This window comes from Quercus lobata, chromosome 2 (assembly GCF_001633185.2).
Source record: "Quercus lobata isolate SW786 chromosome 2, ValleyOak3.0 Primary Assembly, whole genome shotgun sequence".
NCBI lineage: Eukaryota > Viridiplantae > Streptophyta > Magnoliopsida > Fagales > Fagaceae > Quercus > Quercus lobata.
In genome coordinates, this window is record NC_044905.1 from 26,664,740 (window position 1) to 26,691,966 (window position 27,227).

The 27,227-nt window shown below is 34.1% G+C and overlaps 2 protein-coding genes across 2 annotated transcripts; one reads left to right on the forward strand and one right to left on the reverse strand.

Annotated features, from left to right (window-relative positions):
• Nucleotides 1-789: 789 nt before the first annotated feature.
• LOC115962109 lies at nt 790-1,986 on the reverse strand. Its single transcript, XM_031080986.1, has 3 exons — nt 1,933-1,986; nt 1,708-1,820; nt 790-1,498 (listed from the first exon to the last, which is right to left on the reverse strand). Exons 1-3 carry the CDS (start codon nt 1,984-1,986, stop codon nt 790-792), a joined length of 876 nt encoding a protein of 291 aa, XP_030936846.1.
• A 15,744-nt stretch (nt 1,987-17,730) lies between these two features.
• LOC115977789 (RING-H2 finger protein ATL79) lies at nt 17,731-18,778 on the forward strand. The gene has a single exon (XM_031099808.1). It carries the CDS (start codon nt 17,929-17,931, stop codon nt 18,595-18,597), a length of 669 nt encoding a protein of 222 aa, XP_030955668.1. The 5' UTR covers nt 17,731-17,928; the 3' UTR covers nt 18,598-18,778.
• Nucleotides 18,779-27,227: the final 8,449 nt, after the last annotated feature.

Below are 27,227 nucleotides of genomic sequence, written 5' to 3' on the forward strand. Positions count from 1 at the left end.
TTTATTTTAGTCATTCAGTGCACTCTAACCTTTTTTTTTAATAGTTACCGTATGTTGTTAATCATGTAGTTCTGAAGATTTTCTCTTATAGAACCCCAAGTACTTGATTCTCAACCCAAAAAAAAATGTACTTTATGCATAGAGAGGTGTCAATTAAGCTATAAGACTCGATCCACTTAAAATTAATATTAAAATAAAATTTGGGTTGAGAGAATCTATTTTAAATCCGAACATATATCTAAAACTTGTACTAAAAGTTAAGCTTAAAAATAGTGGTTGCACCAAGGTTTTTTTTTTTTTTTTTTTTTTTAGAAGCAGAAAGCGGTAATATTATTAAACAAGGGAGTTCTGAAGATTTTCTCTTATAGAACCCCAAGTACTTGATTCTCAACCAAAAAAAAAAAAAATGATATGTCTACAATATTTTTACAATAAATCATAAGTGGCAAGTTGTTACTAGTTGTTATTGTTGGGGCAAAAAAGTAATCTTATCGTTACTTTGAAATTTGAACCAATAACAACTAACCACTTGTGATTTGTTGTAAAAATATTGTAGACGTAGCATCTCTAAAAAAAAAAATTTATTTTATGCATAGAGAGGTGTCAATTAAGCTATAAGACTCGATCCACTTAAGAATAATATTAAAATAAAATAAAATAAAAAAGGATTGAGAGCATCTATTCTAAATTCGAATATATATTTGAAACTCGTACTAAAAGTTGAGCTTAAAAATAGTGGTTGCACCAAGTTTTTTTTTTTTTTTTGAGAAGCAGAAAGCTGTAATATTATTAAACAAGGGATGCCAAGTGGGCAATAATTACAACATTAAGATGTGAAGGAACACCCTCCATCCACACCTTTAAATCACTAACATGTCTAACAAGATTGTGAGTAACAAAATTTCCTTGTTTCTTAACATGAGAAACAGTAAAACCAACAAAGGATACTACTATAACCTTTGCATCCTCAATCAAATGACCAAAAGAAACAGAAAAAGACTCTTCACTCCTTAAAGACTTTATAACTCTCTTGGAGTCACCCTTAAGGATAACAGAAGAAAAACCTACTTCTTGAGCAAAACATAAGGCTCTTAAAATAGCCAAAGCTTCAACTTTATCAACTGAGGAAGGCAAATGAATATTTTTAGACATGGAAGCCATAACTTGTCTAAGATCATCTCGAATTACAACCCCTATCCGAGCTAAATTACTCTCCTTAAACACAACACCATCAAAGTTAACTTTAAAAATCAAGTAAGAGGGAGGAAACCACACTACTCTGGATGAGCCATGTGGATTTAGAGCTGGCAAATCATCAGAGAGAGTATGGATAAAATCTACATGAACTGCAATTGCATTAGGAAGAACTTGAGAAATAAGGAAAGGCTTGTCTAATGTGCGAAGGAGATTTCTCCTATACCAGATTGTCCACACTATAACAGCAAACAGCTCTAGATTCTTCCATCTATCAATGATAAATTTGACCAAGTCCCCAAATCTATTAAAAATTGAATTTCATCGAAAATTCCACATTGAATCTAAATCCCAAACAGGAGAAAGACAAGGACAATTCCAAAGAGCATGCATTGTATCTTCATAGGAAAGATGACAATGATCATAAATATCTTCACTGAGTACCTTCCTTCTCACTAGATTTGTCTTGACAATGATAGAATTTTTACAAGCTCTCCAAAAAAAATTACGCACCTTATTTGGAATTGACAAGCTCCAAATTTTCTTCCATTCAACTTGACCGAGAGGGAATAGATCTGCCTGGCCGAATTGCAGACCATCAGCATCAGAATTCTTCTACTCTTCCACTAAGAATTGGTAACCAGATTTAACAGCGTACAATCCCGATTGATTTAAAGGCTAGAAAATTTTGTTAACAACCCGATTCTTACACAAAGGAATAGACATGATGGAACTTACCTCATGGGGAAGAAACAGATTATTAAGGAGTGAAAGATCCCATTGTTTGGTCATAGGATTAATAAGATTAGTAACATGAGCTCCAATAAAAGATTCTGGCAAAGGAGATTGAAGCCTTGTATTTTCAAAGGATGGCATCCAAGGATCTGCCCACAAATTAATACTTTCCCCTGTGCCAACCCTCCAACGAACACCTTTTTTGAGCACATATCTACCTTTTAGAATACTTTTCCAAGCATATGAACCCCAAAAATTTTCTTTATCATCCAAAATTGAACAATGAGGAAAAAACTTAAACTTAAACACCTTGTAAAATAGTGAATCTTTACTGTGAAGAAGTTGCCGAGCTTGTTTAGCAAGAAGGGCATCATTAAACAAAGTAAGATCTTTAAAGCCCATACCTCCCTCCTTTGGCTTACACAATTCATCCCATTTCAACCAATGGATTTTCCTTCAACCACCCCTTTGACCCCACCAAAATTTTCTAATCAAACTCTCAAAGTCATTACATAAACCTAGAGGCAATTTGAAACAATTCATTGAGTAAGTAGGGATAGCTTGTAGCACTGCTTTAATCAAAACTTTTCTCCCAGCTTGTGACAAAAGTTTTTCCTCCCACCCTTATAATTTCTTCCAAACCTTTTCTTTAATGAAATCAAAGCACTGCTTCTTTTCCTTCCCACAAAAGATTGTAAACCCAAATATTTTTCATACTGCTTTATTTCCACAATCTTTAATTTGATTCCTACTAGCTTCTAAAGTTGATTTACTAAAAAAGATAGTCGTCTTGTTCTTGTTTATTTGTTGACCCAAACATCTCTCATATACTCCTAAAATATCCATAATTTTCTAACATTCCTCAAAGTAGTAGATCTACAAAACAAAAGACTATCGTCTACTTATAAAAGATGCGTCAATTTTGGGATGCACTTACTCAAAGAAAAACCACAAATATCACCCTGATGAGTTGCTTGGGAAATAAGTCCATTAAGTCCTTCAGTGCACAAGAGAAAAAGAAAAGGTGAAAGAGAATCACCCTGACGAATACCCCTTGTAGGATGAATAACTCATTTAGGTTCACCATTAACAAGGATGGAATATGAGACTGATTTAACACAGAGCATCAACAAAGAAATCCATTGATCGTTGAATCCCATCTTCTTCATTACAACCTCCAAAAAGGATCATTCTACTCTGTCATATGCTTTACTCATACCAAGTCTAAGAACCACAAAACCTTCCTTAACTGATTTGTGATTCTGCATACTATGAAGAGATTCAAAAGCTACCAAAATATTGTTAGATATGTTCCAATTCTTAGTAAAGGCGCTTTGATGTTCTGTGATAATCTAAGGCAGAATTTTCTTGAGTCTATTCACCAAAACCTTAGAAAAGAGTTTGTACAAAACATTGAATAGGCTAATAGGTCTAAAATTAGAAACTAATTCCAGATTATTAACCTTTGGAACAAGAGTAATGAAAGTGTGATTGAGGTGTTGGGGAAGAGAAGTAGAATTAAGGAAAGACAAAACAGATTGTGAAACATCTATACCTACAAGATTCTAGTAATTCTAATAAAAGAGTGGAGGCATACCATCAGGACTAGGGGCTTTGAGAGGAGCCATTTGTTTTAAAGCAGCTTGGACTTCCCACAACATGAAATCTATAGAAAGTTTTGCATTCATCTCTGGGGTAATTAAACTTGGAATTGTACTGATGGCTTCTTCGGGTGACAAATACTAGAAGTTGTAAATAAGGACTTGTAATAGCTTACAAGGCAGTTAGCAACTTCAATAGGATTTGTAACCCATAGTCCAGCAAAATTTTTAATGCCCCTAATTTTATTTCTTCTAAGCCTCTGAGTAGCTTTATTGTGAAAATATTTTGAATTTCTATCTCCATGAACAGCCTATAAAGATCTTGATCTTTGAAACCACATTATTTCTCTTTATCAAGAAAATCATTAACTTTACTCCTCAATTAACCCCTGAAGTCATAGCATCCTTTTCGGTCTGCACTAATTTTTTCCTTGCTTGTTCCAAGTCCCTCCTCACACTACCAAAACAATTTCGGCTCCATGAAGTAAGAGCTTTTCCACACTTATTAATCTTGTTGACAACTCGAATTCCAGAATCCACATGATTAATGTTAGTCCAAACAGCTTCAATAGTTTCATCACAACCTCTATCTGATAGCCACATCTCTTCCAAACGAAAAGGTTTAAATGGTCTAGTAGTTTCTATACCATCAAGGACAATCCACAATGGATTATGATCTAAAGTACTACAATGCAAGTGATGCACTTTAGATCCAACAAACTTAATCAACCAATCATTATCAGCCAAACATCTATCCAACCTTTCCCAAATCGAATGACCATTAGAAAAGTGTCTTTGCCAAGTAAACTGAGACCCTAAGAGACCTAAATCTAAAAAACCACATTCATCAATTGCTTCCCTGAAGAGTTGCATTTGAACTTGACTTCTTGAACTTCCTCCCATTTTTTCTAAACTACTCACAATCTCATTAAAATCTCCAGCATAGAGCCAAGGTAAATCAAAACGTTGATTCAACAAACAAAGTAAATCCCAAGACTCCTTCCTCTTTTGTGTATCTAGTTCCCCATAAAATCCTGTAAATCTCCAATCTTCACTCGAATCCTTATCAATAATTAAGTCAATATGATTCTTAAAGAAAGAGTCATTTGACAAATTGATAGAATTCTTCCATAACATAGCTAAACCTCCCCCTCTATTCACTCTTGGAACAAAACACAAACAATCAAATTGAATATCCTTTTTAATTTGTTTTAGCCTTGTTTCATCTGCCCATATTTCAGCTATAAACACGACAGAGGGATCTTTAACCCGTACTAATTCATTAAGCTCCTTCCCTATACGTAGGTTCCCAAGCCCACAACAGTTCCAAACTAAGAGACTCATTGTTCTTGGCGGGGTTGCATAACAGCCTTCGCCAATTTCTAAGGTATTGCTTCATCATCTTTCAAAACCTACAAGCGTTTGCAAGGTAAATCCAGTTGATTTTCTTCACTATCAGACATTGCTTTCTTCCCATAAGACTTATCATGCACGGATACAATCTTTAACTTTTTCTTTCTGACCAATCGTTTCCAGGACCTTGAATTAAGAGGCATATCATCTTCATTGGATTGATTAGTCACGAGAATAGAAGTTGGAATAGATACAATACTTACATTAGACTCCTTAGCCATCCCCACAACATTGATATCTAATAAATCCTTATCTAGCTTATCAGATAAAGTCTTTGAAGATGAGGGAAGTATAGAGTTTGGATAAGCCTAAGCCACACCTTTTTGAAGAGAATCCACCGTATCAAACTTCTTCAATTCAGCATCTATCTATAGAATTGTATCTTCTAAAGAATTTGGGGTTGAAAGTGAAGTGTCCAGAGAGGAAATTTGACAATTCGAAGGAATATCCTTACTGAATTTTAGGGAGTGATTAATCCCCACCAAATAATTTTTTTTTCTTTCTTTTTTTTTTCTGCAAAAAGTGGAGTAGTGGTTTGAGTGACAGTTGTTGTACCCTCAGTTGAAATTTTTTGAATTTCCTTACTTAGTGGAATAATGGTTCCTTGTTCTGTATCCATAGAACTGACAATAACTGCCCTAGCCACCAATAACCGTGAAGAAACACCATGAACCTCTTCCCAAAACCTTCAACAATAACCATGCTCTTCTTACCAGAATTGAAAATCGGGGCTCGAAGCCAAGTTCCAAATTCCTATGATTCAATAGCCAAAGTTCCTTTGCTAGATAATCAGTGCTCACAGTCCTTATCATCATGACTTACAAGCCCACACCAATAACAAAAATAGGAAGCTTCTCATACTTAAACGCCACCAATCCTTTCTTACCATCTTCGAAAACAACTTTACGGCCCCGACAAAGTGGTTTTGAAACATCAACTTGGACTCTAATACATATAGAGTCAACCCTATCATATCATTCTTAAATTGAGTTGAAACTACTGTGCCCACAATTTTTTTGACCTCCTTTGCAATATCGATATTTAGTTTATTCAGTGGCAAGCCATGTAGTTGAATCCAGAACAGAGTATGAGAGAAATTAATCTTTTGTGTAGATGAATTATTTTCCAGACATTTGAATAAAACCAAGTGTTTATCAAAACTCCAAGGTTCATTCATCAACATTCGATCAGCATCAGTGTCAATTTGGAAAACAAAAAGTACAACATGGTTACCAACATCCCAAATCTTAAATTCCTTCCGAGATTTCCAGAGTGGCTTAAAAGTCCAACCAATAGCCTCAACATTCAAAGCATGTTTGGTTAAAAACTTTGCTGCCAAAACAAACTCAGGATTATCACCACATCCTATAAGATGGACATGAGAAGTTTCTTTGTCTAATAGAGTGAAACAGTTCCATTAAGAGAGAATAGAATCCATTACATGGACAAATAAAAACTGTTTCCCCAAGCCCAAAGAAAAAACCCAACAAATCCTACCAGTAACAATGTTAAAGGAGGGAAAGAAATATCAGTCTAAAGAAGATAAAATATTCTACTAAATAAGTTCTAAGGCAGAGCGCCACAGAGTCTTACATATAAAGAAAGGGGCGTATTTGTTATCAAATATAAATAAACATAACAAATTAAAATTTTAAACAAACAGCTTTTTAAAGGCTCATCTTAGCAGGTACGTTTAGGGAAATTGTTAATAAACTATTTTAGCAAAGTTTTGACACAATTTTTATGAGAAATATAAAAATCTTTTAAAATATTAATTTTTTTTTTTTCCATAAAAACTTTTCTTAGAGCATATGCTAACATTTCCATTTTTAAATAAAAATAACAGTTTAATTGTTCTTATAAGTTATCATGACCTTATCAATTCTTTGGGTAAACATAAAAGTTTAATATCTTTTTATCTTTTTTTATAAAAAACTTTTCTTTCTTTTTTCTTTTTTTTGAGAAGACAACTTTTCTTTCTTAATATACATACATTTATAAATATTTAAATTGAACAATTTTTTCTAATGCACAGTTTTTTTTTTTTTTGTTTAAAAAAAAAAACTCATGTTTAACAATTTTTTCCCTAATGCACAATTTTTTTTTTTAAACTCATGTTTATATGTAAGAAAATCCCAAACCACTCCAAATCAACCTAAAAAACAACAACCATAGTTAAGGGGGTTCGCCGTGCGGTTCGGTGTGATTTTGGGCCATTTTAAACAGTACTCTTTGTGGTGCAGTTTGGCCAAAACCACAACCGCACTGCACCTCAATTTTACAGTCATATGTGTAGTGCGGTGCAATGTACAAGATGTGGTTTGGTCGATTTTGGGATGGTATATTTTTTAAGATGTCATGGTCAACTTCTAATTTACTATTAATAATCATGACAATATGATAGTACACTTAAAAAAAAAAAAAAAAAAACCTATATGTAACAAAAAACGTAACATAAATATATACAAAACAAAAACAAATTCATGACAAATTTATAGTAAACTAAAAGTATTGCAAATATATAGTATATACAAAACAAAAAAATAATATTAAACTTTTGAATTTTTGATTTTGTGAAAGAGAGAGTGTGAGATGGAGAAGTGAATGATGTATTGAATTTTTGATTTTGTATTTAAGCAAAACAAACTCATTTTTAACGTGAAACTAGAATGTAATAACACTAGGCTGGACACTTACTTCATATAATATTAAATTATTAATATATATTTATCAAAAAACCACACAATGCAGTGCAGTGCGGTTTCATTACCACTTGCGGTGTGGTTACTTCATTTTGTAGGCGGTTTAGGTGCAGTTGTGCAGTTTGAGTAGTTTGGTGAACACCCCTAAACATAGTTGTCAACACGTAAATTGTAAAGTGAATCGATTTTATATTTTTTGGTATCGTATTGTATCATATGTTGTAATATCTACAGACACTTAATAAAATTTATAATAAAAAAAAGGTATATATATATATACATATATAAATGGTATATTCATTATAAATTTTGAATATATTCAACTAATAGTCATTATTCATAAATTATGTAATAATATTTAACAAGCTAACTAAATAATTCAAACTAGCATTTGTTTATAATATACACATTCAAATTGATTAAACTTAAAAGTGATAATACATTATAAATGACCCAAAATAATAATATATTTTTCATCATATTACCCAATCAATTTCATCTAAGTAAATGTTATCATCATATTCATCATTTTGCAAGCTTATTTCTTCTTGAAATTTTCTTCTTCAACATCAACATTTATTATCTTTTATTGTTCTTTTATTTTAATAATTTAAAAAAAAAAAATTCTTCTTGGCATTCTAGTTTCTTAAACTTCTAACAATAATGAAAAAAAATAATTATATTGTTTGTAAATATAAAAGTGAAGTGTAAGTGTGTAGTCCAAATTTTGTAGAATAAAGAATTTAAAAAAAAAAAAAAACTTATGAACATGTTATTTTATTAGGCTAAATTAAGTAATCTAATAATTTTATGTTAAAGACAAGTCTAACAACTTATTAGATTTAAATAAAATACAACTTTTAAAGCAAATGTTTATGTATTGTACGATATATACGATTTTACGATACGATACGATTCGCTTCATATGATATATATCTTGTATCACACGATTTATGAGCACTTACGATACTCTCTTATGATAAAAAACTTTTTACATACGATACATATCGCGTATCATACAATACCGACAATTATAACATCTATTCCATAGTCCATACAATGTACGAACTATCTCTATATTTACGTTGAACAATTTTTTTTTTTTCCTAATAAAAAACACTTTTTTTGTTAGTACTTATTTGTTGATGTTTATAATAAAGTATCACAAGTGTTACAATTTTTTTCCCAAAATACAACATTTTTAGAGCATTTGCATTGTGCAAAATCTTTTGTCCATTTTAACATAATGACCTACTTTTTATAATTTACACTCTTTTTTTCAAAACATCATACATTTCATTATCTATTTTACATTACATTTCATTAAATTGTCAAATTTTCTTGATTTAAAAAAAACTGTTTATCTTTCTTCACATATAATAACTACCATTCACTCTCTTTCTTCATCCTCGAGATACATAAAAAATAGAATAAAAAACTAAATGCAAAATAAATAATGTTAGTGTAGATTTACACATTTACGGTAATAAACTTATAAATTTATACAATCATATACTGATTGATGTTGGTCATTTCTAGGCAAAACTATGTAAATTTTACATTTTTTTTCCCTATTATACATCCATTGATGTGAGTACTCTTATAATCAATAATTCTCCAACTCTTATAATTTCAAACACGTGGGGATATAGACACATGTCCAATACAACTAATGCACTGCAATGCTCTTCCTTATAATTCCTAAATTGATCATAAATGAAGCTTCCTTACAAATTGAAATATTAGTGGACTTTAATCTATTAAGATATCTTTCTTCACATACAATAACTATCATTCACTCTCTTTCTTCATCCTTGAGATACGTAAAAAATAGAATAAAAAACTAAATGCAAAATAAATAGTGTTAGTGTAGATTTACACATTTATGGTAATAAACTTGTAAATTTATACAATTATATACTGATTGATGTTGGTCATTTCTAGGCAAAACTATGTAAATTTTACATTTTTTTCCCTATTATACATCCATTGATGTGAGTACTTTTATAATCAATAATTCCAACTCTTATAATTTCAAACACGTGGAGATACAGACACATGTCCAGTACAACTAATGCACTACAGTGCTCTTCCTTATAATTCCTAAGTTGATCAGAAATCAAGCTTCCTTACAAATTGAAATATTAGTGAACTGTAATCTATTTAGATATTTATTAAGTGATACTTATTGGAAAGATATGCATTTGTTGTAGAGAATAGATAAACTAGCATAATCCATTTGAATCTCCTGCTGTCAACTGAAGTAAAAAGGTTGGCCAAATTGAGATTTCAAGTAACATCCTAGAAGTATTGCAACTATTTTTTATATTTATTCTTATATCATTAATGTTCTTTCTATATTGGAATGGAAGTGGTGTACTCTGATACTTAATTTGGGATAGAATACTTGATGCACTTATCAATGACTTTGTTCAAAAGGTATGGATACTCTTTCTTAATTTATATATATTTTATATTTTCCTCAAATTCTCAATGCTTCTTCTTCACGAGTCACCTCTTCCTCACCACCAGATTCATCGTCCTTTTCTACATGGAGGAAGCCAAACCAAACCAAAGGCTTGTTCATAGTCACCTGGAATGGTTCTAACCAGCTTTTCCTTATAGCTTCCTGTTAACGTGTAGTAGGTTTAGGCTTTAGGCCCACCTTATTTACTTGTATAGAACACATACTTGTACTACACATTCTGCTTCCTATATAAAGGGACTCATGTATATTTTATTACTTGAGAAATACAATACATTCATTCAATATTTCTAACATGGTATCAGAGCCACTGCTCTAACTTTAATTTCTTATCTCTTGCAGTCTTGTCTTTGTAAGTATTTTTCGCTGCCTCAACTTCTCCAGTTAGTAAGCCTTTTTAGTGCCATCTCTAGACTGCTCTGCCGCCATCAGAGGTCTTCAAGGTTGAATCTCCATCGCCAGAAGGTCATTCTCCGTTGCCAAGACCACTACCTCCATTGGATTTGTCACTTCTGACCTTCGATTAAGACACGAGACTTATCACCATGTAGACCGTTAACCGATCTACTCAACGCCACCGAAAACGTCTACATTGGAGTTGCCATGTGCCCCCACGCGCCGCCCAAAGGTTCGGCGAGTTGCCTCCACTTGCCTCACGCCCTGTTGGGTTTCATGCTGATGTCATCACTGCCATGTCAGTATCCATGTAAGCCTTAGCAAACGTCATCCTCTGCGTCATCACTACGTTAGCAACCAGTTAGCTCCTTATGCTAGCATCAGTCAACTGTTTATGTCATCTTGCTGATGTCATCATAGTTGACTTCGTTGGCCGAGTCGTTAACCGTTGACTTTGATCATTGACTTTTTTGCAGTTTAAGTGCTCCTAACCCAGTTTTTCGCGTAGATTCCATTTTTGTAGTCCATTTTTATATATTTTGCTTTTAGATGAAGAATAAGGACATGTTTTCTTCTTATTGAAACAATCGTCCTTAACAGTCCAACAAATGCTTTTGCAAACGTCTTGGCCATAATATTGAGACTTGCTATCATCGCCATAAATTAGATGCTTCCATTTCTACTGCTACTATTGCTAACACTGAGAATATCTAACCAATGGCTCCCATCTCCCCATAGTCCAAGTTTTTTGGATCCACTATCACCATTTCCACAGTTGACTTTTAAAACATCATCGCTAATACCATTCCTATGGTTGGTAATGCATCTTATTCATCTTCTCTCTCAGTTCAATCTGGTATGTCTCCTTCCTCTTGGTTTATGGATTCTGCTTGTTGCAATCACATGACACCTCACTTGTCCTTATTTTCTCAACCTAAACCTACACCACACCCTCTTAATATTTGCACAGCAAATGATTCCACAATGTTTGGTCATAATGTAGGTTCTATTTCGACCTCCAACCTCTCGGTTCCTAGGGTTTTTAATGTTCCTAACCTATTTTACAATTCATTTTCTGTGGGATAATTAGCTGAGTTAGGTTATCACATTACCTTTGATTATTCTAGGTGTATTGTGCAGGATCTGAGGACAGGACAAGAGCTTGGGACCGGTCCTAGAGTTGGGCGTATGTTTCCCATGGACAATCTTTGTCTTCTACCCATTGCTCTTTGATAACGCCTTAAAATATATACTTGTTATATATTTATATGGGCGTTATCTCTTTATTATTATGCTTAATTTGTATAATTAAGTCATGATTTGTATTAGTCCTTATTATTTATCTTTACATAATTTCTTGAATAAAATGCTATTCATTGTGTGTAATTTTCTACTTTCAGGAAATTATGTGAGAAAGATGAGTTTACAGGAATTTGTGAGAGAATGGAGGTCAAACTAGAATTAAAGTGGAGCTAAAGGACCATGCTTAAATGTCTAAGGAGGTGCAGCTGGAGTGCTTGGATCGTCTACCATGATTGGAAGCTTCAAATAAGAAAAGAAATCAAAGAAGCAGAATCTGAAAAGGAAAAATCTGATTTGAGTACTGATCAGTATTTTGGGTGTATATCTCTTCTCAAAAATCCAATTGACACAAGGCTAGATGGGTTGGAACCGTGATTTAAATATCTACAACTTTCCAGTTTTGAGTTTTTCGAAATTCTCATTTTTTGAAGGCTGAAATTAACTCACAAGTTACCGCTGTAAACCTGAACGGAAATTAAAATAGTAAATTTTTTATTTTCTTTGGACACTTAGACATTAGGGTTTAGAAGGGAGGCTGTGGAGAACGAATTTTGGAGAGAAAACCTTGTATTTTCCTTTCTCTAATGGCAGCCTAAACTCTTTGCTAGGGTTAGGGGTTATGTTTCTTCTATACTGTATGAATATTTAATGTGATTCTTTCTAGGATTTTATCAACGACATATTTGATTGTTCAATTAGATTTCTTTTGATGTATTAGTTCTTATATGCTTTAAATAAGTTCAATCATGTTTTTCTTATTATTTAGATGAATTTCTAATAGTTTCAAATAGAAATCAGAATTTAAAGTGAATGGGTTTTTCTGAAAACTTTTCTAACCGTATTATCAATCAAGGTTATCATGCGTTCTTGAATTGTCTCAGTTCAACCGAATCATAAGTTTTTAATTGTATAAGAACAATCAATTATGAAATAGATGTTTTCTTAGATCACAAAGAATTTCATATCGATATAAGGAAACACCCTGATGCCCTAGTATTTACATTATTGATTAAAATTAATTTTTATTATTATTCTTGTTAACAATTACCAGACAAAAATTATTCTTCATCTTCACCAAAAGTTTTTTTAATTACATTGTCTTTGAATTTACCCCGCTCTTTGTGTTTCGACCTCGGAACTCCGAGAATTATATTGCTACGATCTCCTGCACTTGGGAGTGAGCAAGCACTCTTGTTTCTGTTGTTGTTGATACTGCTGTAGTTTCTTCTATTCATTCCCTTGCAATTTGGCATGCCCGACTTGGTCACGTATCTTCCTCTCAGATACAACACTTGACTTCTAGAGGTTTGTTAAGTTCAGTGTCCAACGAAAATTTTGATTATGTTTCATGTCAGTTAGGAAAACAATCAACTTTGTCTTTCAATACTAGTGAATCAATGTCCATTGATATCTTTGGCCTAATTCATTCTGACGTCTGGAGGCCTTCCTCTGTCTTTAGTATTGGTGGATCTCAATATTTTGTTATCTTTGTTGATGATTATTTTCACTATTGCTGGATTTTTTATATGAAACATCGTTCTGAGTTATTGCAAGTATATTGTAATTTTGCAAAAATTGTTGAAACTTAATTTTCCAAACACATTAAAAATTTTCAATTTAATAATGCTCTTGAATACACTCAATATGCTTTCTAAGTTATTTTGCATTCCTATGACACTATTCATCAACTAACTTGTCTAGATACCTCTCAGCAAAATGGTAGAGCCAAATGAAAACTTCATCATATCTTTGACACTGTTCGTGCTTTCCTTCTTTCTGCCGAATTTCCTGCTCCTTTTTGGGGTGAAGCTGCTGTTCATGTTGTTCATGCTATTAATCGCATCCTAGTCCTGTCATTCAAAATCAAACTCCATATGAGTGCCTTTTTGGGTCACCTCTAGACTATCATCACCTTCGCTCCCTCGGTTCTGCTTGTTTCATTCTTCTTCAGAAACATGAGCAAAACAAACTTAAGCCTCGGTCTAGGCTTCGTTATTTTATTGGCTATGGCAAAACTCAAAAGGGGCATTGGTGTTATGATATTGTCTCTCATTGTCTCCGTATCTCCTGTAATGTTGTCTTTTGGGAATATTACTTTTTTGTCGAGCTCTCTCACTTCCGTGCCTCCCTATCTACCTCCTCTATCTTAGATCTTTTTCTAGATGAGCCATATATTCCTTCTATAGTTGCTTATAATCCTTCTATTGACTTCTCTATCCAACCATTAGATATTTTTGATGTCTTTCCTGGATCACCCTTTAATGAACAGGTCAAAGACGAGTTACCTAACCTTAAGCTTGGGTTCCTTACTCCTGCTCTACCTGAAGATCTTGCACAAGATATTCCACTTCGTCACTTAACTCGGGTAAGATCTGTTCCTGCACATTTACTTGAGTATCATTGTTACATTACCTTTGCTACACTATACGAGCCTCACACCTATCGTGAGGCCTCCACTGACCTTTTATGGCAGATTGTAATGAAAGAGTAACTTGATGCATTATCTAAAAACCATACTTGGGATTTGGTGCAAAAGGTTTTACACACAAGAATGAGATTGATTATGAAGAGACCTTTACTCTGGTTGCTCGAATATCAATTGTGTATGCCCTTTTAGTTGTTGCCGCTGCTAGTAAATGGGGCATTTTTTAGATAGATGTCAAAAATGCCTTCCTTAATTAGAATTTAAGTGAAGAAGTTTATATGCAACCTCCTCTTGGTCTCTATTGATCCAAACAAGGTTTGTCACCTTCGACGTGCTCTTTATGGCCTTAAACAAACTCCATGAACTTGGTTTACCAAGTTTAGCTTTACCATCTCTCGCTTAAGTTACATTGCCAGTCATTATGAATCTACCTTATTTCTTCGTCGCAGCACTATTTTGCTTCTCTTATATGTAGATGATATGATCATAATTGGTGATGACCTTAGTAGCATTCAAGAAACTCAATTACTTTCTCAGTCTGCAGTTTGAGATGAAAGATCTTGGACATCTCAGCTACTTCTTGGGTCTTGAAATCACTTATTCTATATATGAACTTTATTTTACTCAAGCCAAGTATGCTTCTAAACTTTTGTCTCAAGCTGGACTCGCTGATAGCAAGATTATTGACACTCTAATTGAACTTAATGCGCATCTGACTCCCTCAGGGGGGAAACCATTGTCTAATCTCTCTTTTTACAGACGCTTGGTTGGTAGCCTAGTTTATCTCACTATCACTCATCCAGACATTTCCTATGTTGTTTACCAAGTGAGCCAGTATCTGTCTGCTCCACGATTGACTTACTATACTACTGTTCTATGCATTCTTCGATTCCTGAAGGGCATTCTCTTCCATGGCATTTTTTACTCTATTCAGTCTCCTCTTATTCTCCGTGCATTCTCTGATGCTGATTGGGTAGGAGATTCCACTGATCGCAGGTCTACCACTAGCTATTGCTTTCTTCTTAGTTCTTTTTTTATTTCTCAGCGAAGCAAGAAACAAACCCTTGTGGCCTGCTCCAGTACTGAAGTAGAATATCATGCCCTTTCTGATACCATATTTGAGTTCCTTTGGCTATGATTGCTTCTTAAGGACTTAGGTGTGTCCACATCTTCTGCTACTTCTCTTTATTGTGACAACCAAAGTGTCATTCATATTGCTCACAATGATATTTTCCATGAACGGACTAAACACATCGAGATCGATTGTCATTTTATCCTTTATCATCTTATCCATGTTGCTCTCAAGCTGTTCTCGGTTTCCTCTAAAGATCAATTTGCAGATATCTTCACCAACTCACATCCTAAGGGACACTTTCATGATTTGGTTGACAACTTCAAGTTGGTCTCACACCCATCTTGAGTTTGAAGGGAGCTGTTAACGTGTAATAGGTTATGAGCTTTAGGCTCACATTGTTTACTTGTATAGCACACATACTTGTACTATACAGTTTGCCTCCTATATAAAGACATTCATGTATATTTTATTACTTAAAAAATATTATACATTCATTTAGTATTTCCAACACCAAAAGTATTACCAACTCTACCTTGGTTATCCAATTCCAACTTCGGGTGCTTTGGGTAGCTTCCTCCTCAAAACTCCGCTCCTATTCTGTTTCATCGTTCCTTGGCTTTGTTATTTCATCTGGTTGGTCTAGTTTCATGAGCTGCAGGTTTTCTATCACCCTATTGAAAGAAAAAAAAATGTTGAAGTCATTGGACTCAAAATTGACCTGACTGTTTTGGGCCAGTTAGTTTTCTTGGGCCCACGAAATTGATGGAAAAAACGAAGGATCTCTTACTAAACATATTAACTATAGGCATGGGGAATGGTGACAAGGACGCTACCACGCTACTCGCAAAGTAGATATGACATTAGTAGCAGAAGATGCTCCAATTTGCTACTATGATAAGTTGCCTCTCTGGCAGGCAATTTCATTTTCAATCTATTCAATAATAATGTATTGTTTTTTTCTTGTTGAGAATGTTAAATAATGAAGGTTCTAGTACAAGTAGTGGGGGCAGTCGTGATACATGTGGCATGTGGAATGTATTTGCTGAGTCAACTCGGTGGATCCAAAAAGGCCAGCGTTTTGGCATGCCAAGTTCATGTTCGTTTACTGATGTGGGCCTCTTTTATTCACGACAAAATTTATAACAAGTCCAATTCTCTGAGCAATTCTGAGTAGCAGATAAAGATGGAGACAAGTGTCTACGTCTTTCTGAAACCTTTGAGACATATCTGATATCTTTTCTTCTTTTTTTATTTTTTTTCCCGATAATCAAATTTTAAAGGTTGAGAAGGACGTAACTGATATCTCCTCACCCCCTTTCCCCTAATACGAACAAACTAGAAATTACTGTCAGCATTTCTGTTTGTTGAAAGGCTCTAATGGTTTCGGAGCCCATTGGTTCATCTGTCCTTTTTGTTTTTTGTTTTCTACCCACTTTTGAGATAGAAAAGCCCAAAGATCAGTTCTCCATTATTGGGGTCTACAGCAACTGGATGGTTCTCTTCTTTGGATTGTGTTTACAGGCACCTTAACACAACGGGCATCATAAGATGCCCGTCAACAACATATCTCTTGGTAACTTTTCAAATATTTGGGCAGTTTTTAACGCCTTTTGACAATTTATTTAATAATTTTTTCCCTTTTTTTTAAGTTCAATTCAAAAAGGGAAATGATAACGAGCACCGCACGGTATTTGTTAACATTTTCCCTCCTCTTCTTTTATCCTTTTTTCAATGGGTACATGATATCATGATGATATAATGTAATGATGCATTTAATTATGTATTCTATCTAGCAATGGGCACATTATTATGATTGTCACATTTCAATCTCTTGTTTTTCTTGGGGTTTATATCCGTTATCAATCAGCACCATTAAGACTAACCATAAAAAGTTTACATCAAGTCCCATAAACGACACTTATTAAAATCATCAGAGACTCTAAATTCATATAAATTTTGAAATCCTGGATGTATAACACGTGTTCTCAAAGATATGGAAAAAAAAAAAAAAAAAAGGTTAAACAGAGACAGGGAAGAATAATAGTATAATACGAAGAAAAACCAAGTGGAAAGATACCAAAGTGAAAATAATGAAGGAAAAATAAGGATCCTAAAGAAAGACTTTTTGAAGAAGTAATATTCATATTCTAAAAAGAAGTAGCGTTTGAAAATGGTGAGATTCTTGTCTCCCAAAATATGTTGAACATCGAAAGGGGTTTTTTTAGTGCGGTTAAGGAAATCTGTAAAGCCAAGTTAGAAGGAAGAGAAAGGAACTGCAGGCCCCACATAAGATAAGTTTATGGTAATTACCACTAACTAATACACTAACAAAGTAAAATTACACGTCCTGGAAAGATCCACGTGTTTTTGGAAATTCAAAAGATTAACCTTAGGCGTACGTATTCATTTCTTGATGCCTGGTGCGCATATCAATAATACCAGTCTGGACTCCTACGCAATCTCTCTCTCTCTCTCCAAAGCATAACTGAGTGCCTCTGCGCTGTGCCTCACCTCAAAGAGTGAAGACAACAAAAGCAAAGCCATAGGCCAGAAAATACAGAATGTTTCAGTGAGCCTTAGAACTGAAAAGAGAGAAACAAATGCGACCACTAACACCACAACCAGCTGCAGCAGCAACAGTAGTAGCGGCAGTAGCAGCTGAATCTGCTATAATACACCTCTCCCCACCACTCTCTCCGTCGACCCCCACAAGAACAAGATGTGAGCCACAAGATGATGGCTGCAACAGGTGGCAGCCGTACTCTAATTCTCGGGATTTTGAAGCAAACGCGGCCTCAGTCCTCATCATCCTCCTCTGCGCACTCATATGTGCTTTGGTTCTCAACTCCGCCATTCGCTGCTTCCTACGTGGTGGTGGTGGTGGCAATAATCACCAACAACCACTACCCCAAAACCAACAGCAACAACAACAACAAGAAGTACAACATGATGAGCGAAAGAGCACGCTGGAGAAAGAGGCAGCTGATACGTTAATTGCAGGTCCGGGCCTGGTGTTTTCGACGGGGATGAAGCTGGCTGGAACGGAAGCAGAGTGCGCGATTTGCTTGTCGGAGTTCGTGGAGGGAGAGGGGATTCGTGTGTTGGGAAGGTGTAACCATGGCTTCCACGTGAACTGCATTCAACAGTGGTTGTCTTCCCACACCTCCTGTCCCACTTGCCGCCGCAGCTGTCTCCCTCCCTCTCCTATTTCTACACAACCCTGCAGCCAAACCAATACTGGAGAAGGACCAATTCTCTCTCTCTCATGATTACCCTTCAAAGTTCAAGGCTAGTTCAGACAAATCAGATCAGAATATGTACATTTGTTGTATGCAATGGAGCTGGCTAATTAGCTATATATATATATATATATATATATAGCTAGTAACTAGCTAGGATTGTGTGTATTTCAAATTCAATTTCAATTTCTCTCGTGAATCATGATTACTTCATATATGCATAACTTTACCTGTTTACAGACCATATAAACAGATTACTCTTTAGCTAACACGACCTCTCTCTCTCTCTCGGGGAATTAGAGAATAATCATCACAAGGCCAATATGTATGGAGCCTCTGCTGGTGGTCTAACCGATCTAGTGTAAACTTCAAAGCAGCAATTCTCTGCGGAATAACTAAAACAAACATATGACTGTTTTTCGTAACAAATTCCATCTCTGTTGATTTGTCAAATTTTTGTTTTTAGTTCTCATAAGGCTCATCACCACACCACTTCATTGTCTAACGTTTACAAATTACAACTCAAGAACATTTCGGCAGTAGTGAAAATTTGTGAAAAAAAGTTCTTATTGGGTCATTATTCAGCTGTCATTCCATAACTAAAGCCTAAAGGTCCCAAATCCTCTCTTTGCGACGACTGTTTTGCGAGTTTTTCTGGCTCATGGACAAAATTATTGCAATATAAAATCTTCAGTTTTGGCCTATTGATTTTTTTTTTTTTTGGTTGAAATTATCCTAAATAATTTAAATTTTTTTAAAAGAACCTTATCATGTTGGCCCCATACCCCCATAATATACACACACATGTGTATATATATATATATATATATATATATATATTTAAGAAAGTCTAAAAATAAACATAACTTTCATTTAAATAGAAGGATAATACTAGAAATATAAACTATTTTACAAAAAATATTATAAATTGCTGATGTGGTTACTGGTTATTAATAAACAAAAAAATGATATTAATAGTGATCTAAATGAAAACTAATAAGAAGTTAGTCACATTAACATTTTGTAAAAATATTGTAAAATATAATACAATTCAAAATATTTTTTTTCTTTTAAGTTTTTTCATTTTCCCACTGCTATTGCAATTTTGGGTTTATAATATAAAAGTAAAAGTTCTGTGTAACTAAATTAGACAAGAAAGAGTGAAAGACAAGTTTGAAATTTCCGTAGAACCCTCACCCATGTACAGTATTTTTGTGCTACTTTACTTTTCATTTGCTTTCTTTTTATTTCTTTACTTTACTTTTCATTTTCTTTCTTTTTTATTTTCCTTATAATATATTATTTGTTATTGTAATAATTAATACCACAAGTATAAATGTTTGTGGAGTGTGGAGGGTAAGGGCTGGAGTTCAAATTTCCAAAAGGGAGTTTTACACACATATACACTTAGATTAGGTTAGAGTAGAAATTCTATCTTATAAAAAAAAAATTAATATATTATATATAGTATGGAATTATAATTTATTAATATATTTGATTAGTTTGATTAAAATATACAGTATATATTACTACTATATTTATATGTATTTAGCACTTCAAAAAAAAAAAAAAAAACTTATATTTAGTTGTTGTTTATAACACATATTAAGTTATGAAATATTGTACATTACTATTTTAGATTTCATACATACACAGAAATTTTTATAAATGCCCCTCCAAAAATAATCACAATCTATTTTTCTTGTTGGTTATATGGATCAAATGAAGTTCAATTTAGTAAAATGCTTCGGCAATTGACCCATTTTATTGTTTACGAAGTGCAACTGTAACTGTTTGCTTTAAGAGCATTCACATCAGCTCGTTTAAAAGATTCCGTCTATTTTACACCAAAAACCTACTTTTTCTATTTTACACTATCACTTTTACAAAACACCCACATCAGTTCATCTATTCTACAACTTCTTTTATTTAAATAATCAATTTTCTTAATTATTTTATTATATCTCTCAACTAACCCTTTTTATACGCGCGCGCTCTCTCTCCACCATTTTATCTGATTGTTGCTTTCTCTCTCTCTACACCCATCTCTCTCCCTCTTGGTCTTTCTCTCTATATACCCATCCCTCTTGGTCTTTCTCTCTGTATACCCATCCCTCTTGGTCTCTGTATACCCATCCCTCCGGTCTATCTCTCTCCCTCTCGGTCACAAACTCCGGTCAGAAGCACCGATCCACCCATCTCTCTCCCTCTCAGTCACAAGCTCCGGTCACAAGCTCCAGTCAGAAGCACCGATCCACCCATCTCTCTCCCTCTCGGTCACAAACTCCGGTCAAAAGCACCGATCCACAGCTCCGATCAGGCTCCGATCCACAAGCACCGATCTGCCTAGCTCCGATCAAGCAAGATCCATACCCACGAGCTCCGATCAAGCGAGACCCACTAGCTCCGATCAAGCAAGACCCATGAGCTCCGATCGTTCCAGTCAAGCACCGATCAAATACCGATCGTTCCGATAAGCACTGATCTGTCTCTTTGTTGTTTGTGTGTTTGGGTTTGTTTGTGTGGGTGTGTTTGTGTATCTCTAGTTTTTTTTTTTTTTTTTTTTTTTGAGCAAGTGTATCTCTGTGTTGATTTTTCTGTGTGGATGTGTTTGTGTGTGGGTGTGTTTGTGTGCATTTGAGGAAAAAGAAGAAGATGAGGAGAAGAGAAGTTACTTAGTTTGTTGAGCACGGAGAAGAGAGAGAAAAAAGGGAGCGAACGGAAAATGAATAAAATAATAAATGGACGAGCTACAGTAGCCGTGTATATTTCCACGATTACTGTAGCTCGTGTAGAAATATACACATTTTTACACAATTTTAGAAGCACTGATGTGGAGCATTTTTGGGTCAAAATGTGTAAAAAGAGCTGTTTTTTGTATTTTACAAGAGTTTCCATGGACTGATGCGGATGCTCTAAGTTGTGACACAGTAAGGCATAGAGCTGGAGATCCATGCCACGTGCGTAGGGTGGCTCGAGCCACTAAAGTCTTATTATGCGTGGTTTGATTTCATTTTTAACGAACATATTTTATCATTTCTGTTCCATTCATAATTTTAATAAGCGGAAGTGGCAACAAATGTTGATGAGAAACAAAGATTGTGACTTTTGATACTATTTTAAAATAAAAATAAGAAAAGAAAATTATGTATAGACAGCGGAAATAAGAGAATTAATTTATGTTACAATAAATCCAATATTGAAAATATATAGAAATATATTAGGCTTATATGGTAAAAAGTATGATAACTCCAAACTACGGTAGCTCTTAGTATTACAAAACCATGATACTTTGTAATATTCTATAAAACCATGGTCTAGTGGTGGGTGTTGGATTTTTCCTTGACATGACTAAACTGTAGTATTAATATAGGATCCGTTTGGGAATAATTTATTTAGCTGAAACTAAAATTTTTTTGTTGAACATATCATACATAAAAGGCCTGTTTGGATAGAACTTATTTTGCTAAAACTGAAAACACTGTAGCAAAATAATTTTTAAATATGTGAATAATACTGTGGGACCCTTTTTTAATGAAAAAGTTGCTGAAAAGTGAGATTTGTGAGTCCCGTAAATAGTACAGGGACCCATTGATGTGTTGAAAAGTCAAATATTATGGCTGCTGTGCATGAACAGTAACTGTAACAGTGTTATTTGCTCCTGAAACGCGTGCCAAAAAAGAAGAAGAGTAAAACCCACAAACGTGGACGCAGAAACGTGTATCCAAACAGATACAAAGTAAAGCTAGCTGAAATTGTACAATGTGATCCATAAATAGTACCAAAAAGTGCTATGAGATCCATAAATAGTAGCAAAAATAAGTTGAATAATAGCAAAAATAAACTAAATAGTAAAAAAATCGCCTTTTCAGCCAATACCAAATGCAATCGTAAAAGATAAACTCAAAAAATATGCATACATCATAAACACACACATATGTATATATACACACATGTATGAAAGAAAAAAAAAATTTTAATTTCTAATAATATAGTAAGTTATAAACCATAATATATTGTTTATAAAATTATCAAACCTCTCATTTGAATGAGAATTAGTATTTAAAGTATTATTCAAAGTGTTCAAAAATCAAGTAAGCTTTTAAGTTTTCAAAATAGATTATATTCTCAGTTTTATTTTGTACAATTATTTTTTCCTTGCAACATATATCTTTCACAATATTCATCCATATTTCTCTCTTCATCCACTCATTGTATTTTTCCTTGAGTCTTTATATGATATCAGACAAGTGGAGTATTACTTATGATTGACCATTATCTTACTTGTGTGTATACACATATAAAGATGATTTATTTTCTCCATGAACTTTAGAACAAAAGGATCATCAGGGCCTAAGCCAACATGCCTCCAAAAAAGTCCTTAGACTAGCACCCATCCCAAAAATGTTCAATCTAAAACCACACCTATGTTATAAGGGAAAATTATTACATAGTCCGGGACTATACTCCCTACCTCTCATAAAGGGGTGGGCCCCATGGTGGGTGGGACCCACCCCTCTATGAGAGAGAGGAAGCATAGTCCCAGACGATGCAATAACAACCCTGTTATAAGTTGTAACCGCGCCTCATTTTGTAAAATAACAAAATTTAAATGTCAATCATATATCAAATAAAAAGATTCAAATAGAGGGACCGACCAAAGACACTAACGGAACAATCCCAACCTTTGCCTAATTACTCTTGGAGCTCAATAGACAAGCTCCCCTAATCTTAATTAATTAAGCCTTTCCCCTTAGTAATAGGATGACATGTTGTCAGGTTCCCTTCACTTATTAGGAACTAATCATCATCCCAGAAATGTTCAATATAAAATCACACCTATGTTGTAGCTGCACCTCATCTTGTCAAATAACATACTTCAATGTCAATCACACATCGAATATGCACCTTATCTTGCAAATAACATACTTTAAAAGACAAAATTTTGCTACAAAATTAGTTGTAGCCTAAGGCTACAATTTTACTCAATATCTTTTAATTGGAGGTGAATTTTGATAATTCTACCATTGGATTACATCTTCTTCTTATATCCTTCATACTTGTAAAATTTCTAGAAAATTAAAGATAATAACTAAGCCATCAATAAATTGTGTGAATTGCTAGTCTTTGTAGTTTAAAATAATGCATAAAATATAAGCTTATAGATCATATAGTATATAATATCCAATTGACATAAAATTTGACATGTGTATTAACAGTGTAAAGAATATGTAATTCAACGGTTAGATTTTCAAAATATGTAGTAACATTTATTTTATTGAGTAAGGTTGTAGCCATATCCAATTGACATAAAATTTGACATGTGTATTAACAGTGCAAAGAATATGTAATTCAACGGTTAGATTTTCAAAATATGTAGTAACATTTATTTTATTGAGTAAGGTTGTAGCCTTAGGCTACAACCAATTTTATAGCTAAATTTTGTCTTATTTTAAATGTCAATCATGTATCGAATAAAAAGATTTAGATAGGGGGATAGTGAGGGAACAATCCCAACCTTTGGCTAGCATAGCACCTGATCTCAATTCATGAGGAGATGACATATTGTTAGGATCCCTTCACTTATCGGGAACTAATCATCGTCCCAAATATGTTTAGACTAAAACCACACCTATGTCGTAACTGCACCTTATCTTGTCAAATAACATACTTTAAATGTCAACCATACATCGAATAAAAAGAATCAAGTAGAGGAACATTGAGGGAACAATCCCAGCCTTTGGCTAGTAGCGCCTGATCTCAATTAGTAACATGAACTAATCATCAACCACACTCAAGAAAAACCTATTGTCGGGGAGAGAAAAATCTTGGGAAGACTCCTTAAGTAGTTAATATAACATATATAGACACCATTTAACTCAAAAGGTTTAAGCCCAATGGGTATGAGTTTAAATTTGTTATATTAACCATTTACTCTTCTCATTAGTATCCAATGTGGGACTTTATTACTTAACCAACCACACTACTCACATGTAAACACTCCAACACCTATAAAGTTCTAGACAATTGATCTCTAAAGTTTTCTTTTCTATTGAATTAACGTTAGACTGCATCTAAATAAACTATCTAGTCAATTTGAAATCTAGAAAGTAGGTTGTTCAATTCTTGGAGTTAGGTTTGAGTTCGGTAAATTTCATCTTATCCACTACTTTGCTCAATCAGAATTTTTGGTGTGGCTCCTTTAAAGAAAAAAAAAAAAAAAGGACTAAAGTACACATTTGACCTTTAAAGTTTGAGATTGTTTTTATTTTGGCATTTATGTTAATTTCACTTTCATATTGGTCATGTTGTCCAATTATATGGGTAATCGGACCATTAAGTGTCCTTCTTGTATAATTATTTCATAAAATACTATCTTTAAAATGTTGTAGGATGCAAACATTTCATTGTTCTAGGCAAAAAAAATATTATGAATGGTTATAAGAATGACATGGTAATATGAAATCAAAATAAAAGGCAAGACAAAAATAAAAATTTTAAAATATAAATGATTAAAATGAAAACAATTTCAAATTTTAAAGATCAAAAGAGATTCTAACCTTTATATTAAACAAAAAAAATATTTAAAATTATACTTTAGCAAAAATAAAATATTCGACACACTGTGTTATTGGATTATTATTATTATTATTTATTTTTTGGGTTGGGGAGCAAATTTTAACCCAATAACCCATTGCTATGCTTATACTAACCCAACTTAGTTCATCATATATTGATTAGTGGGAGTTGTTTCTAAAAAATATAAAATTTTTAGCTCTAAACATGTTTGAACCTATGTGTTTAAACTTATTACGTGCCAAATTAATAAGTCACATTACCCATTAAAAAATCATATAACTAAAAAGACAAACTTTGGCAACAAACTTAGTTGTACATAGTCTAAGGTTACAACTTCACTCACAACTCCACTTAGTATCTTTTTTATTTAATATGAATTTTGACAAATTCTCTATTAAATTATCTTTCTTTAATTTGTAAAAAAAAAAAGAAAAAAGATTACATTTCTTTCTTATGTCCTCTATGTTTGCGAAATTTATAAAAGATTAAAGATCAATAACTATATCATTAATTATATGTTTAAATTTCAAATTTTTGTAATATAAAATTGTGTATAAAAAATAAGTTTATAGATCGAACAGCAAATAATACTAATTGAAACAAAATTTGACATATGTGAAAAGAATGTAAAGATCATGTAATTCAAACGTTAGATTTTCAAATATATAGTTGTGGGGTCATAGAGCCCAGTGATATACATCCACCTTTTGTACTGGGCCTGAGGCCCATGCTGAGGCCCATAATCGCATATGAAGAAGACAGTGGTGATCATGGCAACCTAGGAAACCGTGCTGAGGACAACTTTGTCCTCGGTGAGCCAAAGCCGAGGTAGAAGAAAAGTGATTTACCGGCAAAGACAATTTTCCAAAGCACTCCAAGGAAAAAGATAAGTACAGCAAGTAAGCACATTGGAGTATGGCAGTAGAGCAATTCCAGGAAAAACTGCTGCCTCCACATTAAATGCTCCACAACTAACACTCTGGTCAAATTTATGTGGAGAAGACCCCTGAACAGTGCTGTCTTGACAACCACAACACACAGAAAGCCAAAAAAGGGTGTATGATGAGACAGGCACTTAAGTAAGGGCTCAGATAATCAACAAGTGTGGGATCAGGATGGCTCAGAGGGGATTATATAATGGGAGAGACCCTTCATGAGAAGAGGATCGAAGATTTTACAAGAGAAAACACTGTAGCAATCTGAACTAACTTTGCAACCATTGTCAACTGTCACTCAAGAAATAATAAGTTGAAGCTCCTCGGACTAGTGCCGAGGATTGAATTGCTTGCTCAAGTCCATATTTGTTTTACTTATTCATTCTTTAAATCATCTTCAACTGTTGTTACACTCATTAAAGCTCAGTTCTTCTACCCACTCTCTACAAATTTATTGTATTGGGCTTGTTGGGCTTGAATTCACTTATCCCTTAGGAATAGTGCTCAAACCCAGTCCCTACAATTGGTGCTATCTGTGGGAAGAACTTGTGTGTTAGTGAGTGCAACAGTTAGACATGGTAGGATCAGGTCCACACCAAGAAAACCCATGCCAAGCAGGTCCCCAACGGACAGAACCCGTAGGATCCCAGCAACAGGGTAATTTTCCTAGCCCTGAACATGAACAAAATCAGGAAAATGAAAGGAATCGAGAAGGGAGTGTGCATACCACCCAGACGAGCAAAAGCCACTCCCAAGTAGGCAGTCGCGTATCCCAGAGACAAAACAGCAACCAAGCCATGCAGCAGGAGATAGATGACTTGAAAAAGAAACTGCGCCATGCACAGCGGAGGCGGTTTCCTTCCAATTCTGACATATCCTTTAATGATGAAGAGGATGGCAATTACAGGCAGAGAAACTTAGCGGTTCACGTGCATCTAGCCTGGGTAAACACAAGGGCCCATCTAGTAGGGGCCTGGGTAATGATGCCATGAGTAAGGCTCTGGATCAGATTTCTAAGTCACCCTTCACGCGCAAGATAAAAGAGGCTAGGCTACCTCGGCGGTTCCATCAGCCTACGTTCACCATTTATAATGGTCGAACGGACCCCGTAGAGCATGTGAGCAAGTTTAATCAAAGAATGGTCGT

What these genes read in the sequence shown, in the direction of transcription:
- LOC115962109 (XM_031080986.1), bottom strand. Translation starts at nt 1,986, where the DNA reads ATGACCAAACAATGGGATCTTTCACTCCTTAATAATCTGTTTCTTCCC. An exon ending in ATCTGTTTCTTCCCCATGAG is followed by an intron (nt 1,821 to 1,932) that starts GTAAGTTCCATC and finishes ACCAATTCTTAG; the next exon opens with TGGAAGAGTAGAAGAATTCT. An exon ending in GCTTGTCAATTCCAAATAAG is followed by an intron (nt 1,499 to 1,707) that starts GTGCGTAATTTT and finishes AATTTTTAATAG; the next exon opens with ATTTGGGGACTTGGTCAAAT.
- LOC115977789 (XM_031099808.1), top strand. Translation starts at nt 17,929, where the DNA reads ATGCGACCACTAACACCACAACCAGCTGCAGCAGCAACAGTAGTAGCG.